This window comes from Zonotrichia leucophrys, chromosome 9 (genome assembly GCF_028769735.1).
Source record: "Zonotrichia leucophrys gambelii isolate GWCS_2022_RI chromosome 9, RI_Zleu_2.0, whole genome shotgun sequence".
NCBI lineage: Eukaryota > Metazoa > Chordata > Aves > Passeriformes > Passerellidae > Zonotrichia > Zonotrichia leucophrys.
In genome coordinates this window covers 4,446,728-4,466,725 of record NC_088179.1, presented here as the reverse complement: position 1 = coordinate 4,466,725, position 19,998 = coordinate 4,446,728, and the positions used below count along the sequence as shown (strand labels likewise).

Sequence of the window (19,998 nt, the reverse complement as noted above, 5' to 3'; positions counted from 1 at the left end):
ATGGACTGCTCTGATCTCCACAGACTAAACCCTCTCTAACTCAGAGAGAGGCAGATTGAACTGATTCAGGAGCAGGGAGAGGAAGCTAAATATTTAAAAGTATCAGCTATAATGGCAACAGCTTCCCCTCACAGCTGCCCAGCAATGGCAGCCAGACACTCCTGGTGAAGGAGGTGAGCTCTGCAATGCTGCATCAGGCCCTGACAGTAACACTGGGACAAGGCAACACTGAAGAGCCAGAAATGCCTGTTAAAGGTCTAAGAGAGCTGAGCTTAGCTCTGGCATTGGGGTTGTGTGAACACTCAGGTAAAAATCTTGTTGGGCAGAGCTGTCCTTAAACATACAACCATGAATGTGAATTAACAGGAGAATCACAGACTGATTTGGGCTGGAAAGGGATCTTAAGGATCACCTTTTTCCATGGTCAGGGACACCTTCCACTAGACCAGGCTGCTTCAAGCTCTGTCCAAGCTGGCCTTGGACACTTCAGGGATGGGGCAGCCACAGCTTCTCTGGGCACCCTGTGCCAGGGCCTCCCCACCCTCTGAGTGAACAATTCACTCCCAGTATCCCATCTAAGCCTGCAGTGGGACGCCATTCCCCCTTGTCCAAAGTCCTTCTCCAGCTCCCCTGGAGCCCTGTACACACTGGACCCTCCTGGTGTACTCCATACCACCCACCACTGCCTTCAACGTGTGCAAGGACATCAGCACAGGCAAAGATTTTACATCTGTTTATTCAGATAGAAATTGAAAGCAGATGAATGGAGCACAGCCCCACTTCCTCTGCTGCCTCTTCCCCTGACTACAAGAGAGAAGAGGAGAAGCAGGCAGAAAGCAGCAAATAATAATTTAGTGACAGAAGCATTGTGGTTCCCAGTTCAAACCTCTGCTTTCGGGTATCACAGGGACAGTTAGAGCATCAGTAGGTCAGTCACAGGGGAAACAGGATATTTCTAGCCTGGTGGCACCACCCTTGGGCACCATCATCTGACAGGTTCCAAACCTGAATGCACAAACCAAAGCCTTGTAAACAGGGTTGAAGTGTGCAGCACACACCGAGGAAACCATGGCAGCACTTCCCTAGCAGTGTGCATGGAGACAGCTCTCCTCCACCATTTACCCTTCTCTCTGTGGAGAGGGGCCCCAGGCAGAGCTACCAGCTTAAAGTAGCTACAATTTCCAGTATATTTGGACCTTTTCAAGGCACTCTGCCCTTCCTGGGATGGTCACCTGACAGGGGTTTCTCCAGGTTAGCTCCTACAGCACCTCTGGGCACACTCCACAGGGAGGGGAGCTGGCAGAGGCAAGGCAGCAACACAGCTCAGAAACCTACTCGACCTTCAGGCACCTCTTCAGCTTTGGAAAGGGAATGTGTGACAGGAGGAGCTGCAGGAAGTGCTGACCAACCCACCCAGGGCACCTGGAGAGGTTTTACAGCTTGGGTTTCTGGCAGGACATCATTCCCTAGTCATCATGCCAGCACACTGGTGGACAGGCAGAAGTCTGGAACATGCCTGGCAGAGCTCTGCTGCCTTGTTTCAGCTCTCCCAGCTCCTTTTCCCAGGGCTGTGGAATTCAGTTTTCTGTTCAAAGCAGCTTTCCTGAAGGTACTTGCAGTAGAGACTATTCCATTGTAGAAGCACATGGACTGACTCACTGAGCAACACACACGTTTTCTACTCTTCCATTCCTTCTGTTACTTAAACTGGGATTGAGATGCTCTCCAACAGCACAGCACTGCTCCAACACTTCACTTATTGAATTCTCAGTCACTTGGAAGTTCCCTCAATCCCCTTTCTACAGGCTGTGGACAGGAGAGGTAGTGCTGAGTGTCCTGCAGAGCATGAACAGGAGTTTGTACCGTAGGGACCTGCACTCCGGAGGCTTCACAGCTGTCTGTGGGACGTGGCTGCTGTTCCCTGGCATTGTGAGCTGCAGTCCAGGCTGGCCAGTGAGAAGGGAAGCTGCTAAAGGCATTAACTGGACCTTTCTCCTGCTAAATGACGGGTGGGCTCTACTAAAGCTTCAGAGGGGAGTCCCCATGGGAGGATTCAGCGCTCTAACGATTTCCGTGCCTCCCGCGGAAGGCCCGGCTGACCTGCTGCTGTAACAGACAGGCTTGGAGCTCCTAAGCACCACTGCATCCACTTGCAGCAGCTGTTTGCTGCTGAGCCATTGCAACTGCAGCCAGAAAGGCTGGAACACCCTCTGGGTTCTTCATCCCACTGCAGACACCGCTCCGAGGCTGCACGGAATGCCGGCATGGACGGGAGGCAGGGATGGCAGCAAGCGCCTATGAAAACCGGTAGCCCCAGGCTCTCGAAGGAGCTTCCCTCCCCCCTTCTCCCCACACATACACAAATTTGCAGAGTCAGTTTCCTATTTGTTTTCAAAGGGACAGGATTTCAAAGTCTTCATCTTCCGAGTCAAAGAACCTTTCCAATCTGTCGGCATCAGAGGAGTCTGGAAGAAGAAGAAGCAGAAAGCGCTGCCTCAGTGGGATGCTGTGACTGGCAGTGAGACCAGCATCACAGGGCATCACAGTTTGAGGGCCAAGTACCTACAAGTTCTAAAACTCAGTAACAAACCCTAGTGAGGACTCTGAGGAGGATAAGAACATGTCAGTGGTATGGAAAATGCCCTGGAGAGAATTACATGGAACACAGAAGCACGGCATCTTTCACAGATCCAAACACATTTCTGCTGCCACTGTTTTGTACAACCTTCCTGTGCCCAGCTCTGCATTAGCAGGAGACTGTTCTGCCTCAAGGAGCTCAGAACAGGAGAACTTGCCAGGTCTGGACCAATATCCATGAAGATTTCTGTCTCAGTTAAGAGATTCTCTAACACATAGGGGTAAATGTATCGTTTCTGCTATAGTTGGTTTGGGTGCAACTATTAAGGGATGTAATTACGACATGCACTCTCCTAAAAGCAATTAGCACAGTTCACTTTGTGAGGAAAAGTAATGTCAGTTGACCCCACCTCTCCATCTTCCAACTATATGGAGAAGAAGTTCACACTTAAAGCAACTTTAGCACAGGGGGAAGGAGAAACCTTTCTTAGTTCAGGCTGGAAAGTTACAGAATCCCAGAATGGTTTGGGTTGGAGGGGACCTTGAAGATCCTGCCCCCTGCCATGGGCAAGGACACTTTCTACAATCCCAGGTTGCTCCAGAGCCTGTCCAGCCTGGTCTTTGACACTTCTAGGGATCCAGGGGCAGCCACAGCTTCTCTGAGCAACCGGTCCCATGGCCTCACCATCCTCACAGGGAGGAATTCCTTCCCAATATCCCATCTAACCCTGCCCTCTGCCAGTGGGAAGCCATTTCCACTTGTCCTGTCACTGTGTGCTATTTCCAGCTTTCTTGGAACCCATTTAGGCCCTGAAAAGGGCTCAAAGTTCAATTACTCCTTCTAGTGAGAGACAGGACTAACAGAAATAAATGGCCTTGGCAGATGGGAGAGGCTCTGCAAGCCAGGGAAGAGGAAGAAGGACAAGTAGTCCATTAAAAAACATTTTTAAGAGTAGGAAAGACATTAGGGACAATTTAAGACAGGCAAGGATCAATTGGCAGTTTAAGGGAATTGAGCATGCTTAACAACAGTGTGATAATGAAGGCTTTTAAGGAAGGAGAGCAGAGAAAGGGAGAGAGAAAGAGAGCAGAAGTGCAGGTTGCCAGGAGGCCTCTCCATGCCTGGTGACAGGATAGGCTTGCCCACACACTCACTGCTTTTGGCAGAAGCAGCCAATGGCCTTATCTCCTGCAATGTTTGCTCATGTCATTAATGTGATAAGCAGAGCCTGACAGGCAAGGTTAGGGCCCAGCACTTGTCCTTTTTCCCACTGGTAATGGTAATGCCAAGAAGGAGGGAGTGCTTATGCTGGAACTAAGTGTGACCAGCCCTGTCTTGGAGCATTTTCATTACCCACAAACTTGGTTTTCAGCCTTTTCACTGGACACTTTTGATTCCTCCAAGCATCCCTTCAAGAAACCACAGAGGCACACTGCCACGACAGCCTGTGAGCTTGTTTGTTCTTCTGCTCAGTGAATTATTTTTAGAATAATTCCCATCCTGAGACACTGTGGGATCTGCAAACCTTTAGCTGAAAGCTGAAGAATGACACCAACTGACCCAAGAACTCCAGGTTAAAGTCCAGTGGGAACAGGAACATACCAGCAGTCATAATGTAATTCCACATGATTTGCAGACAGCCAGAGGGAGGGGCTCACCCCCAGCTGTCCCTCCCTGGTGGCCTCACCTGGTGTGAGATTCAGGACATCGGGGTTGGAGAAGTGGGAGGGCTGGCGTTCCACCAGCTCGAACATGGGCAGCGCTCCTCTGACCAGGGACAGCTGTGGAGACACAGCACAGCCATGAGAACCACAGCTCTGCACTGCTGGGCTAACAATCATCTCTGGGCACTTCACTCTAGCTTTTGAATCATATCATTAACAGGATTTCAGAGCTATGCTCCTTTAGGTAGTTTAATAAACTTTTTTAGTATGCTTAAAATGCGGTCATGCTACAGAGAACATGATCTCTATACAGTGGTTGGAAACAAAACAATACCTGATATTCCTTTCCCAGGGACAGAGAATCAGAGAGAGGGAAACTGGACAATACCTCCAAGATCTTTGAGTCCAACCATTCCCCCATCACTGCCAATGTCACCACTAAACCATGTCCCCAAGTGCCACATCCACATGCCTTTTGAACACTTCCTGGGATGGGGACTCCACCACTTCCCTGGGCAGCCTGTACCAATGTCTGACCAGATCTAGTAACACAAACCTTTTTGATTTGCTGGCACCAGTCATTAAAATCTGCCTCTGTGTTGCAGAAAAAGCCCTGAAAAAAAAAAAAGAAAGAAAAAGTCTTTATCTTTCTGTATTTTAGATTGATCATCTCAGAGTTAAGGCCTTGTGTCAACACCAAGTACCATGATCAGGACTGGGAGCAGTTACTACTCCTGACTGCCTTGCTTTAAAAATGTGCCTCACACTGCCCTGTTAAACTGAACAGTCCACAAAGGCTTGATGTGACCAGGCTATCCAAGTGCTGGAATCATCAATATTTTCTTTACTGCAGAAGGAAAACCAGGAGAAACAAAGGAAACAAAGGGCAGGCATCTCTGGTTCAACAGAAAACAAGCCATGGTGCATCATCAGATGGATTCAGGAATGGAATCAGATCTGCCCATCAAAAGTCTGGAATCAAAGCCCAGACAAAACCCCAGAGAATGAGACTGCTCCATGAGGAATGGTATTTAACTGCCAGGTTGCAGTGTGGGATCATATTCCAATACTGCCATGCAAGGGGGATGTTACTGGCATATTTTATGAAAAATCCCTTCGCCAGGATTCTTCTCCTGAGAAGCTGAGAAGCCTCAGAAAAAAATGTAAACAATAATTATCTGCTTGCTTGGAATGTAGTTTGGAGGTGGCTTACCAACAGGTGCATCTTTGGTTCCATGTGAGTTGTTTTAACTTAATGACAATCCCAGTCCAGCTGTGTCAGACTCTGAGTCTGTCACAAGTTTTTATTATCATTCTTGTCTAGCCTTCTGATATGTCTCTTTCTTTAGTATAGTTTCAGTATGGCATTTTCTTTTAATATAATAGAATATCTTAAATAATAGAGTATCTTATATAAGATCTTAAATAAGAAATCAGCCTTCTAAGAACTTGGAGTCAATTCTCACCTCATCTCTCACCTCATCCTGGGGACCCTCACACCAACACCGCAACAATTGGTGACCACAGTGGGACTTCCCTGACACAAGCCCCTCTCTGTGAGGAGCTGTTTTACCAGTGTCACCAAAACCCAGAGCAGAGCAGCCCATGGGCAGCCCTGGGGAGCAGGGGGAGCAGGACCCACCACGGCGATGGAGGGGTCGAGCTCGGCGATGCTCATCCTGCACGGGGGGTGCTGGCAGTGGAAGCTCTCGTCGGGGAGGCAGCCGCTGTCACCAGGCTCCACCGCCGGCTGCGTGGTGTGGGGGTCCAGGTAAATGAGCTCCTCACCTGCCACCAAGGCAAGGACACATCAACAGCATGCCACAGCTTGAGGAGAGCTGATACAAGGAGGAGGAAGAGCGATGGCAGAGCCAGCTCTCATAACCACACAGGGGAATTCACATTCCAAGGACACCTTTCAGCCATTTCCCTAAATGCTTCTCAGCCAGGCACAGCTGCCAGCACAACCACAGTGGCCACTCCACTGTGACACTGGCACTGTTTGGGGTATTCCTGCTCATCACTTCCTGGGTGAGCTCAAATAGACCCCAGAAATCTAAAAGCACAAATAACCTGAGCTCTCTGGCAGACAGGAAACCAGAGGGAAGGAGGAGAATAACAGAAGTTTGTAGGGTTTGAGGAACACCTAAAGAACAGTTAAATCCAGCCAAGCTGCAGAGGGAGGTCAGCTCTGAATGCAGGAAGCAGGCTTTATGCACTCCACAGAGCACATTTATGCAGTGGAAATTTATGGCCACTGCTCAAATCTCCATCACTCAGCCCACAGCAGCCTTCCACACTTCCAGCAGCATGCACCACAGGCTAAGCAGGAGTGTGTGCCACCCCAGAAGCATTTTTTAGCCATGGGGAGATTCTTTGGACAGTCTTTGCAGGCCTCTGGGCACTCACCTACATAGCCAATGAAGTAGTGAGCACTGTTTGGCTTCCCTCCGATCACTCCCAGGGACTGGGGCATCATGAAGCAGTGCTGGAAAAGCAACATAGAAAACACACAGCTGACAGACAGTGAAACAGCAGGTGGCAACAAAGGCAAACATCCAAAAATGCAGTGGGGAAAGATAGACAGGGACATGGAAAATCAGCAATTCTAGCAGCAAAACCAGCCATTTCTGGAGAAAATCTCCACACAGGGCTTTTAGGAATGTGGAAGCAGCTCAAAACCACTTTTAGCTGCTGACAGGAGTAGACAGGTGGACCAAGTGAAAGAAGCTGCACTAGTCTAGGACTTGGCTCTGCTGCACTCAGTGGCAAGATCCCTGGAGCTGTCATCAGGTTGCAACAGTGCTCTCAGGAGGGAATTCAGGGAACAGTTTAAGCTCCTTATGCACCTGGAACAGCCAAGTATGATCAACTGAGTTAAGGGAAGTAACCTCCCACAAATCTGAATCTGGAGGTCTCTCACCCAAGCTCAGAGCTTGCTAGCATTGTGTTCCCTGTCTTGTGTACACCCTAAATTCTGCAGCTTCTCAATACTCCAACCTGCAACCACCTGAGAGCTCTTAGCTTCAGTCTGCAGCACAAACTTCAGCATCTGAGCCAAGGGGAGTGTGCAACACTGTGTTATTAACACTCAGGGTATAGCTGTGCTGAACAAAGGCTTCAGCAGGTTGGGACTATCTGCACACACAGAGAGGCTGAGAGCTAAGCTGTGAAGTAAGATTCTTGAAACAAAAAAACCCCAACCCAACCAGAAAAGGCCCAACCCCTCAAGCCCCTCCATTGTCCTGACTGCAGCTTGCAAGAACCCATATCCTGACCTCTGACAAGGACTGTCTCTGAACACATTTTTCTTTTGCAATAACTTCTGAGCAATTACTTAATTCACAACAGGATCCTTTAGCATCCCCCCAGCAGGAATTGAGCTCCAGATTCCCTACCTTTAGTGTTTCAATGTAAGCTTCATTGATCTCTGTGAGCCCGAGGCGGAGAGGTATGAGCAGCACCAGTGGTTTCCACAGGGGGAGCCTCCCTCTGAGCCCCAGGTCCTCTGGGCACCCATTGTAGAGCACATCTGACTCCAGGGCAGGGCATGCTGCAGCTCCAGCACATGGCACATTGGACTGGCACAGCCTCCCTGTGGGAAGGGAACAGCAGCACAAAGCATCAGCACTCTGCTCCCAGACCTTCAACAACTGATCAACAACTGCTCTTCACCCAAAGCCCTTAAACCAAAGAAGAGCTTGAAGAGGTTGAGTGCTGGGGCTGTGTGATGTGTGCTGAGCTCACACCAAGCCACAGCAGCTCGTACTCACAGCTACCAACTGCTGGGCAGCGAAAATGCAAATTCTTCCAGAATGCAAATTCTTCTGAGCAACCACCTGTGCCAACAAAGCTGGAGGGGTTGATTAGCAGGTCAGACAACTGTCCTGAATTCACAAAGCTTGTAGGCAGAAAGAGGAAAGTTCTGGAGTGTTCAACTCCAGAGGAGTTCATGAATGGACTGAGTAAGGACAGCATTATGAGTTAACACAGGAAATATTCACCTGTAATTAAGTGCTGCAGCAAGATACAAACATGGTATTTGTCTAGAGTAGTTATAATCTTCCTAAAGGTCACAAAAAGCTTCCTAAATTTTCCTGGAGATCATTCACAAGCTACTTTACAGACCTAAAGCAGTATGGTCATTAAACTCTGCATTTTCAGCATGAGCTCTGCCTCTAAGATATGGGGCAGCAGAACTCCTCAGGGCATACACATGACATAAGCACTGTGCATCCTCATCCTAAAGGCTTGACAAACACACAACCAGGCTGTAATGCACCCAGGTTATGTAAATTCTGGTCCAGAAACAACTCCAAGCCTACCTGTCTCACTGGCCAATTTAATTACTTGCTGGGTGTGTGGAAAAAAAAACCAAACCAAACAAACCAACCCAAGCCCCAAAGAAACCCACAGCATGATTAAAGAATCATGAAGCCAAGGCAGCTGGACAGAATGCCAGAGGCTCATTTAATTTATTCCCAGCTTAAACTGAATGCCAGGACACTCTAGCAGGTAGGATGTGATGTAAACAAACACCTTAATCACCAGCCACTTGTCAGTTCAGGGTATTTGCTCACTACTGACAGCTTCAAACCCAGCTGAGTGAGGGCAATATTACACCTAAATTTAGAAGAAACAGGACTTTGATTTAAAGCCTCAGGAGGAGAGACAACCTACACAGATGTTTGCAGTTCCTCAGGAAGGGAGAAGGTGTATGTGTGCATCTGATGCACAGACATGGTTACCAGAGGTTCTGAGGAAATTCAAAGCCATTATTTGTGGCCATTTCTTCTGCTAAATCAGGTTATTTTTTGCAGTAGCCTGCCTGTCCAGATGATGTGAAATCAGCTGCCAAGCCAGGGCTGCTGCTGAATGGGTTGTCACTGCAGGTTTCCTCATCTGGCAATCCTGCAGCGTGGATGAACATATTTACCTGCAATTTAAGCAGCAGAGAGCTTGGCACAGGCTAAATTCACCTTGCTGTCTGGCAGGCTTTGCAATTCTGTGGTGCCACAGCAGAGCAGAACCTACCTAAAGGTTCCCAGCTGGATCCAAATCATTTACTGCAAACATATTCCAACAGATCTGACATGACACATCTCCTGCTGGCAGCTACTGGCTTCAGCTGCCTTGGATTTTCACCACCTTTGTGATTCTCCTCCCTCTCAGGTCTAGCTGCTCTTTCTCATGGATAAAGATTTATGTTTCTTCACTGCTGCAACAAAAGGCTTTTCCTCTGAACCTTTGGCTGAACCCTATCAGTGACAGAATTAACAGATGTCTGAAACAACATTACTTTTATCCACAATGTTTGGGGCACAAGGTATCAAACACAAACCTACAGACATGTAACACATCAGAAACACTCTCACAGTGACTTTCAGGCCCTGAGCAGGTACATTATGATCCACATTTGAGGAAAACAAGCACACACACCCCTGCCCATGACAAGCTGTATGGACATGTCACTTGAAGCAGCATCAGTGCTGAGCAGCCAGAGCCTGCAGCACTCCTGAGCCTCATAGCCAGCATGCTTCAGCTCTAGAAGTGATATCTGCAGGCTGAAGATGAAATAAAATCCAATTTCTGTTTTAAAACTGGTCTTTGTTTAAGCCAAGGCCATCAGCATATGCCTTCAGCTAAGGTTAGGCTGAAGGCTGAGGCCCCACTGAGCCTACCTGACAAGAGATGTGACTTTACAAGGTGCTTGTCCTGCACTCCAGGCAAAAACTGCCTGGTTATTGATCCTGGCCTGTGGCAGCCATGCCAGCCTAAATGGTGCCTGCCTCCATCTCAGCTGTAACCTACCCCAGCTGCCTGAGAGCCCTGCCCTGGCAGAAACACTGCCAGGTTTGTGCTGGGTGGGCTCATTGCCTCAGGAATTGGCCTCAGCAGCCTTCTCATGGCTTGCTTAAGGCTAGGACCATGCAGGGCTGCAGCAACCAGTGCAGGAGCTCAGCTTTGTGGCTTTGGTTACTGCAGTGCTGCAGGCAGGCTCAGGATGGGCAAGAAGGGCTGCTCAGCCTTCAGAGCCAGCCAGGGGACAGGATGCTCCAAAAAACAAACAAAGAAGAAAAAAAGAAGAAACCACCAGTGAATATCCCTTAAAATTATGAGAGTGGTGGATTCCCTTATCCTCTCCTCCTGCCAATTTTGGCTCTTTTCCTCTTCAGATCTGCTCTGGCTTTGTTACTCTGTCCAACAGCAGAACCCACTATGTGAGAGCCATTTACTGCTTGCTCCTTGTGGCCATAAACAGGTCTGACACTGCCCACCAAGCAGCTCCCATAGGCTGTCTGAAGGTCAGCAAACCTCCTCTCCAGGTCCAGAGGCATCACCAGATGAAATGAAAGTCAAACAAGGCCCTTCCTTGCCCTAAAACAGCAATTCTCACCTTGTTTTAACACTTCTGGACACAGGTTTCACATGGAAGGAACATTAAAGCTCATCCAGGCAGGGACACCTTCCACTGTCCCAGGAAAGTCTAAGCCCCATCCAACCTGGCCTTGGACACTTTCAAGGATGAGGCAGCCACAGCTTCTCTGGGCAACTTTGTCAGGGCCTCACCACCCTCACAGAGAACAATTTCTCAAAGACAGAACATGTACTTCATGCTTGTTGTGCTCTCCAGCTTTTTTCTGGGCTCTTGCTGCCCAGGATATACCAACCACACTCCAGCTCTGTGTGACACTTACGGATTTCTTCCATCACCACTGTGTTGTCCATGGCTATGTGCACTGCCAGGGAACTCCATGTATCAAAAGTTGCAAGTTTTCTAGAAGAAAATTAAAAACAAATAAGTAATGAAGGATTAATACAACTACAAGGCAGAGATGGTGGTGTATCAGAGAGGAGAAACTGGATTAGGAGAGACTGGTGTTATCAGTTAGGTGTGAAATGTGCTTTGACATGGGAAAGCTGCTGTTAGGCAACTCCAGCCTATTTCAGGGAGCTGCCTGCTCATCTACTGATGTGAGGGGAGAATGTGAGAGGAGAGAGGGTGTTATTAAAGGCAGAAGGTGCCAAACAGTCCCTGACTGAACAGAGAAAAGGAAAGGGCAGCACTTACTTGAGCACCTGTGCCACCGTGTTGGGGCCGTACCACTGGCCTATGGATTTGCCCTCCCCGACTCCCATCTGGGCTGCAGCACAACAAAAAACCAGAATAACACAGTCAATAACTTCACCCACACTGCATCCCCTCCTAATCAGGCTCGTATTTAATAGGGAAGAGTTCTCACTTGGAAACTTTATTGAATCAGCAGCATTTCTTTCTTCTTACCTATCTGGTGAATGGAGTAGTAGCTGTCTTTTTTGTCAATGAAGGCATTAAGAACGTTGAAGTAATTATCCATCTGCCTCTTCCCTTTTATCCACCTCCAGTCTAGGACAGACAAGGGATATATGAAATAAACATGGTACTTATTAGCAACCAGAGGCTGCAAGCTGCAATTCTCTTCCTGTGTATTCACCAACTCAATCTGCACAGTGTCATATTATTACTAAGCATCTGAGGCATTCCCAACAGTAAAGGGCTAATTTTAAAATAACAGAAAACATTCTTACAGCTGGGGTAAGATACCATCACCCACAGAATAGCAAATAAACAAATATAAAATCAGAAAATATAAATATCCCCAGAGAGTTCCAAGTAGACTGTTCTCTCAACAGCTGTGAACTTGAGAATAGTGAAAAAAAAAAAGTTACAGAAGCCTCAGCAATTCCCAGCTGTGTCTTTGTTATCTCTGCTCTTCCAAGTGCTGCACTCCTGGGAGCACATGGCCCTGGAGGTCAGTGTGGGCTATGCACTGCTTTACCTCTTCCCAAATGCCTGCAGACCAAGGCCTGAGCAAAGATCATCTGGCCACAGCGCAGCATGCAGCCCCAGCCCGTGTCAGAGGTGGGACCTGTTCCTCCTGCAAACAAGGACAGAAAATAAACAGGGGGTGAGTGCTGAGACAGAGCCAAGAGGGAGCAGAAGGAATGGGCAGCAGGCTCACCAAGAAATGAGGCAGGGAATGAGGGCTAGCTTAGCTCACACAGCCAAGGCTGAGAACCAAAAATGTGGTTATCGATGAGTAACTTAGTGGCATCCTTTAAAAACAAATGAATAAACTCCTCTAACACTAACTGAAAGGGAAAAATATCTCAAGGGAAATCTAAACAGCCCAAGGGAGAGCTGAATTTCTCAGAAGAACAACATCCCTTGAGCCTGGCTGCAGACTCTCAGCCCAATTCTGACATTCCTACATGAAGGTGTTTGTTAAAGATGACTCTTGTAATCCTCATCTAGAGAAGGCAACTCACCAAGCAGAACAAACCAGTCCCAGGGAATTCCCACTTCAGAAGTGGCTACAAATTACATTTCAAAGTGAACAATGTAGTCAGGCCAAAAAAACCAAGGCACCAGCCAAAAAAACCCTACCCAAGCAGTGAAAAAATACACATCCTGCATATTGTTGGAGAAAGCTGGAAAATTTTAGACAAACTTGTGCTGGAAAATCTAAAACAAAGGACACAAGGCTGAAAGCATTTCCCTGACAGATCTTCCAAATGAAACTACTGCTCCTCTACTCCAGCTCTGGCTGTTAGTACAAATAACAGAGATCAAATGTTCAGTGTGATCACAGCAGGTAATCTGTGCCTGGGCACAGCTTCTGCAAGTCTTTGTAATGCTGCTTTCTTCTTTTGGTCCTAAACAGGGAGAAAAATCACCTGGAGCACTATTTAATCAGCTTCTCAATGGTCAACAGTGGTATTCCATAATTTCACCAGGAATTCATAACATGTAGAAATTCCAAAGTGATAATGCTTTACAAAATTAGCATGAGACTAATTAGTTCCCTAAGCCTTACAATAATTAAGTGGGCTAGCACAGAGTGAGGGGATGAACAGTAACAGGGGTGACTGGGAGAAAAAAATACTGGAAAAGGTTTACTGTAGATGACTTGCAGATCATATCTATGGTGTAAATGGGAAATGACTCAGAAAATGGGGTCTGTCTTCACCCCACAGCCTCTAATGACTCACAAGGAAACCAAAACTGTGTCTGTGAGCCAGTTAAACATGTGCTAACCCTTTGTTCTCAAACATGTGTTTAACTATGGTGCACAAACATGAATTTAAAGGGATTAAACTGCATCAAAGATGTCTCAGAGCTTGTGAGGCAGGGAGCTTCCCATGAGGGAAAGAACAGCACAAGCCAGAAGGACCAGTTAGGAAGAAGTCTCTTCTCCAAAGCTGAGCCATGTTCCTTTCCCACTGACTGCTGGGCATGACAGTGACAGAAGGGGGACATGGAGGCCCATTCACCTGCTCTTAGGTCTCCTCTGACACACCCAGCACACAAACACAAACCCCAGAAGAGGCCATGCAGAGTACCTGAAGGAACCCAGACATTCTCCTTCCAGCTCACTGGGAAACACTCCCCTGTCACCACAGCTCCTGTGTGTGACAGACACTGCAGGCACAAAACTCCCCCTAGACAAACAAAACCCCCACACAGAGCCTGGAGCAGATGCACAAAGGCAGCAATTTCTGTAGCATTCTCCAGGCTTCATCATTTTAATCCACTCAAGACCATCATTCAGCAATATTTCACACTAGACTGATGTAGGATGTGATGAAGTACAAAAATCCTCCCATGTTGCCTAAAAAAAGAGCAGATTTCCCAAACTTCTCCTTATGTCCCTTTAAAAACCACTTCTATCCCTCCTACCCAAGGGGATGAGGAATTCTCATTATCAGATAAACAAAAAGCCTGTCTAATCAATTAGATGAAGCACATTTCACACTCTTATGAATGGAAATGATGTCATGATTGTGGGGACTGCTTTATTAGGGGTATGAAGATTATAATAATTTCCTTTAGAGTCCCCCAGAGTACATACCAATAGCAGGGAAGTTCTTTCTGTAGGTGAACCAAAGCCTAGAGGTCACATCCAGCAGGATCTCTTCCTTCTCTGCAAAGTGTCCAGCATGGAAAGGCACACACATGAGGGGGGCACCAACACTGCTAAACCCACCTCCCACCCACCCTCCCAAGGGATTCTGCTCCTCACAGACCCAGAGGCAGAGGCTGCCTGAGGAACAGGCCAGTACTGCTGTGCATAAAATACTTCCTTTCTCCCCCAAAATAGCTGCCATCAACCCAAAGACAGCAGGGCCAGAGGCAAATTATGAAGCAGCAAACCATCCTTCTGCCCCCTGGCTGCCCTCATGACATGTCCCAACAGCTCCCACATGGTAACTTCCTGCACAAAAATATTCCAGAATCCATGGAAATGGCCAGACAGACAGAAGCATGGCAGCTAAAACCCAAGTGCAACACTAACAAAGTCCTGTGGAGCCTTAAAGCATTGCACTGAGCACAGAAAATACCTGTAAAAACACTGTATTTCCTGCCAAGGATCCAAACAGGTTCTTTGGTCTCAGGGAAGTCTTCATACTCAAACCTGAGGGTGTCGTAGGTAAGCGTAGCTGGAAAGAGAAAAGAGAAATCACAGATATTTGATAGATTTTCCTTTTGTTTTTAAAACCAGACAAAGCTGCAGGATCAGAGCTGCCGTGGCCCAGGGAGTCCCAGCCACCCCCAAAGGCCCTGGGCTGGCAGGAATGGTGCCAGGGCTCTGCACCCAGCTCTGGGAGGCACAGACCCAGCCCTGGCTCACTCCTGGCTGCTCCACAGGCACAGAAGCAGCAAGATTTCCAGGTTAGGCCAGCTCCAGGTTCTGCCTGGGGCAGAAAACATCTAAAGCTTCACCTGGCAGCTACACCATTCCCCAGAACAGGCAGCATCATGCACACCATCAGCTACAGCATTGATGTTGAGGGCCTCTTTTCCATCCAGCAAATTGGCTCAAATCCTCTTGCAGGGAACACAAATTTTGAGGGAAGAACATGCAAAACACAGATCACCTTAAGGTGGAAACTAAACCTTGCTCAAGAAGCACAAAACCCAGCAGAAGCCTATACAGGTGTCACCCCACAGAGTAAGGAACACAGAGCTGTGAAGATGTGCTCACGCAAAAGTGACAGGCACAACTTTTGTCACTTTTACTGATTTCCTTCACAGCCTGGCATCCATCAGTGCCTAAAAATCCAGGACCATGACAGAACAACCCAGCAGCCCAGGCTGCCCTTGGATCAGGATTCAGCTGCTGTGCACACAAACAACAGGGAGGAAAAACCAGAGGAGCTGGATGAGCTGTGCTCCACTAGATCTGTGTTTGGAAACACAGACTTTAAAGTAGCCTGGGAATTCTGGAGAAGACCCACATGATTTTAAAGGTGACAATTCTGTAGCAAAGCACCTCTAAAATTTAAAGCAGAGCTAAGGCAGACTGTTAAGTAGCGACTGAAAACATCTCTCACAGCAAATGCAATACAATCTGTGGTAATGTGAGGAGTTTAAAGCAGGACAAAGGAGCCACAGGCTCCTGTCAGCCTGGTTCTCTGCACCCCTCTCCATGGGACACACACTTCTGGCTTCTCTGCTGCTACAGAAGACACTTTGGCCTCCTGAAGTATCTCAGCCTTCTAATGAGGGCTCCCTGACCTGGAATTCCAACTCCAAACATCCAAGAAAACACTCAAGCAGATACCACCACTAAGACCAACAAGCAGGAACTCCAGCAACAGAAATGACAACAGGCTCCTACATCAAATTTTGAAACAGACTCTGCCTTAATTCCAACCCACAAGATTTAAAGCACATTCTTTGTGTGAATTAGTCTTTAAGATTAACTTTAGGCACCTTTAGGATTGCACAGGCCACATGTTCCCATTGCCACCCCATGATGTGACTCCTCAGCAAGCTGAACAAAACAATTCTGCTTGCAACAAATTACTGCTGCAGTCTGCTCCTCTAACAAACTTCAGCAGGGAAATGAAGGATTTCTTTCCCATCTACTACCCAAACTTGCAAATTTCCAGATTTGAAAAGGTAACTGACATGATTTTAACATAAAAACTGAAGTTCTCAGGAAGATTTTGAAGCTCCAAGGAATATTCTGTGGCTTACTTTGTCATCCAACTCTCTGTCAGGAGTCTCAAATAGCTTAAAGAAAATGAGTGGAACAAGGATGCTACACAGGAACATCCAGCTATCCACAATCCCTCCTTCACCTTCCCAGCAACATTCCCTGAGCTGCTCAAATATCACAACCTCTGCAGCTGCACAGTTTGCAAGGGCAGGATTTGCAACTGGACACCTCACAGCAAGGATCAGCAGCTGGAAAGGAGCTGTTGGAGTCTTTCTCCTTCCACCAAAGCTCAGAGAGGAAGGGATCAGCAGATAGAGGGGGACCAGCCACGTGTTCAGGGAATGCAGCACATGTGTCATGACACAGCACATTGGGGAGGAGAGTCCCAGGTTTGCAGCCTTTCAGCTGGATGCCCAACATCTGGCTCTGTGTGTCCAGCTGTGCATCCCAAAGAGGTGGTCAGACATTGGTGTTGGCATCTGGGCAGAAAACAGTTGAAAAGGCACATCTACTAAATGCAGGAGTTCAGGTTTTCCCTTCACAGGGAAGAAAATCCAAGAGGTTGCTCCCAGTTAGTATCAAGGACATTCTAATGGGAGCAGTAAACTCCCCACAAGGCCTGAGGTCACTGAGTGCTTCCTTTACAAGCCTCCACCTTCACATGTTCCAGCACTTTTCCAAAGTCCATTTATTGTGCTATTGCCCAGATGGGCTAAATTCCAACCAGCGGGACCCAAACAATTCAGGCAGGGCACAAAGAACATCACAGACTGCACAGGAGCCTTTCTCTCCTTCTTACAGCCAGAGATGAAGAAGAGAAATCCATCTGGAAATTCACCAAGCAGAAATCCTGTTTGAAGCTGCTCCTCTCAGAGCTGCAGAAGCTGGGTGAGATCAGCACATTTCTCAGGCAGTGCTCCAAAGCTTCACCTTCAGAAAGCCCTCAGTCTATTTTAATTACTGACCTCTGAGCATCCAGGACAGTGGAGCAGCAGTTTCTGCAGAGAAGGATGTGCAGTCTCTGCACATCAAACACAGCAGCCCAACTTCATAAGGTTTTATATCAAAAAGCAGAGTGTCAGCCCTGCACAGCTCACCCTGAAAGGCAGCCTTGCTTTCCAGGAGCCCTGCACACACTGGGAGTGAGGAGAGGCTGCCTGGATTGCTGCCCCATGGCATCTGCAGAACACCTCACCCCAGAAAGCCTCAGCAGGAAAGGCAAAGCTTTGTACATGCCACAGCAGAATCCCAGCATGGTTTGGCCTGGAAGGAACCTTAAGGTTCAGCTCATTCCACCCCTGCCATCGGCAGGGACACCTTCCAATAGACCAGGGTGCTCCCAGCCTTGTCCAGCCTGGCCTGGAACAATTCCAGGGATCCAGGGGCAGCCACAGCTTCTCTGGGCACCCTGTCCCAGGGCCACATCACCCTCACAGGGAACAATTCCTTCCCTATATCCCATCTAACCCTTTGGCAGTGGGCAGCCATTCCCTGTGTCCTGTCACTCCTTGCTTTGTCCCCAGTCCCTCTCCAGCTCTCCTGGAGCCCCTTCAGGCACTGCAAGGGGCTCTCAGGTCTCCCCAGAGCCTTCTCCTCTCCAGGTAACCACTCCCAGCTTTCCCAGCCTTTCCTCACAGGAGACAGGCTCCATCATCTCTAAATACACAGGATTAGGGTAGAAAGTGACATTTCCCATTTCCCCTCCTTTCTCATAGCCTTAATCAGCACAAAGCAAGACAGGAGACAAAAACATTGTCCCAACTTGTATCAAGCACAGCCAGAGGCACAGCTGGGCGCTGGGAGCAGCCCCTGAGCGCTGCTGCCAGTTTGCAAACGTGCTGGAGGCCAGGCCTGTGACAGCCCCCGAGGGACCACAGCCAGAGCCATCTGCTTCAGCATCAGCTCTGGGAAACAAGTAACAACAAGTGCGGGCTCGGGTGACTCAAACAGAAACACAGCAGGTGATTTTCACAGCACCAAACACCACGGGCAGCCTGATGCTGAAGAACTCCTCACAAAAAATAAGAGAAGCTGAGCTTTGAAGCCTGGCACTGCCACACTTCCCTTCCCAAACTGCTCCTGGGGCTTCTCCCTTCTCTGAAAAGGCTCTCATGCCTTCCCAAATCCTTTCACATCCAACAAAGGATCAGAAATGAGGTGGATGATCTCTCCTTTAGCTAACACAGGTACCTTACCCAAGGCACAGGAAGAATGCAACTGGATATGGAACATTTTAAAGATAGTCAAGAAATGAAGGTAAATTTAACACTTTAGTAAAACACATTGCTGGAAAGCACCAAACAGCTCAAACCCTTACTTCTGCCCTTTGCAGAAGAAAGATTAAATATTTTCTTTCCCCCAGTCTCTTTCAAACAAGACAAATCCTGATTATCTGAGCATGAACAAAGAGTCAAGAGACAGACAGTGAGGAAATTCAGGTTACTGAAGGGTGGTGCTTTCTTGAAGGCCTGGAGCAAACAGTTCCAAGTTTTGCTGTCAGATCCCCATCTCAGGAGCAGGGCTGGACACAGAGGGGCTTGAGCCCAGATTCTCCTCCTCTCAGGGAGGAGACCCAGCCCCACCATCCATCACAGCAAAGTTTCCTTTGCTCTCACCCCAAGGAAAGCACACACATCTCCCGGAGCAGGGTGCAGGCTCAGGTGTGACACTGGGGACACTCTCAGCCGGACCACGGTGACACCAACAGCGGCACCAAGGCCGAACCGAGCCAGGAGAGCCCCGGGGAGGAACAGGGGACACGGATCCCGGCACACCGCGCTGGCCGTGCGGAGGAGGAGCCCAGGGAAGCGTTTGTTGTTGTGGAACAACACTTCTCCTTGCCGAGGAGGTGGGAGCCGCTACTACGCTCAGGCTGCAGGGAAGCGGGTCCCAAAACAAGTGCAAACACTTATTTTTACTTTACCCCGCACGAAACAAAAATCTCTACCACCAGCAGCTTTGCTAGAGCCCTCTGTGATGGTGATGCGTGGCTAGGTCGCCTTTTTACCCCCGAGGACACCTTCTCACCGCTCCAAAGGCACCCTCTTACCCCCACGCTGCCTTCCTCAAGCCCTCACACCAGCCCTGTCCCCGCTCCCGCTCCGGTTCCCCCCGGGCAGACCCGACCCGGCTCTGGCAGAGCTCCGAGCTTTCGAGGAACGACGGCAGCAGTGGGGCTGTGGAGGGCAGGGGGGACTCGCCGCCCGGCGGCCCCGCAGCCGCCGCCTTCCCCTTGGCCCCACCAGAGGGGCGGCTGGTCCCGGAGGGCCGCGGCTCCCAGGGCCATGCCCAGGGCGGAAAGCGGCGCCTTCCCCGCCGCCCGCCGGGGAGGCCGCGCCGGGGAGCCGCGGGCCCCGAGCGGCAGCCGGGCCGGGCTGAGCCAGGCCGGGGAGCCCCGAGGGGAAGCGCGGCCGCCGCATCGCGGGCAGGGCCCGCCCGGGACCCACCTGCGTCCATGGCGGCCCCGCCGAGGCTGCGGCCGCCGCCGACTCTCACGCCCGGCGCGGCCCTGCGCGGCTGCTGGCGCGACGCGCTTCTCCCGGCCAATGGGAGCGCCGCTCGCCGCCGGTCCCCGCGCTGATTGGCTGTTCGTTGTTTCGTCACAGCGCGGCGCCACGCGCCGGTGCCCGCGGGCAGGGAGCTGCCATGTTGCTGTACGGAGCGGCGAAGTGGAGCGCGGGGCGGCAGCGGGCAGGCGGAGGGGCCGGGACTGGGGGTAGAGGGAGGCGCGGAGTGTGAACGCTCCGCTCCTTGCGCAGAGCGCCGATCG

At 49.4% G+C, this 19,998-nt stretch overlaps 1 protein-coding gene across 1 annotated transcript; it reads right to left on the bottom strand.

The window, feature by feature from the left end:
* Positions 1–718: 718 nt before the first annotated feature.
* ATG4B (autophagy related 4B cysteine peptidase) lies at positions 719–19,832 on the bottom strand. The gene is made up of 13 exons (XM_064720693.1): positions 19,676–19,832; positions 14,626–14,724; positions 14,136–14,207; positions 12,063–12,161; positions 11,528–11,629; positions 11,315–11,387; positions 10,941–11,020; positions 7,641–7,837; positions 6,652–6,730; positions 5,885–6,030; positions 4,799–4,855; positions 4,266–4,359; positions 719–2,465 (listed from the first exon to the last, which is right to left on the bottom strand). The coding sequence occupies exons 1-13, from the start codon at positions 19,683–19,685 to the stop codon at positions 2,392–2,394; spliced, it is 1,182 nt and encodes a 393-aa protein (XP_064576763.1). The 5' UTR covers positions 19,686–19,832; the 3' UTR covers positions 719–2,391.
* Positions 19,833–19,998: the final 166 nt, after the last annotated feature.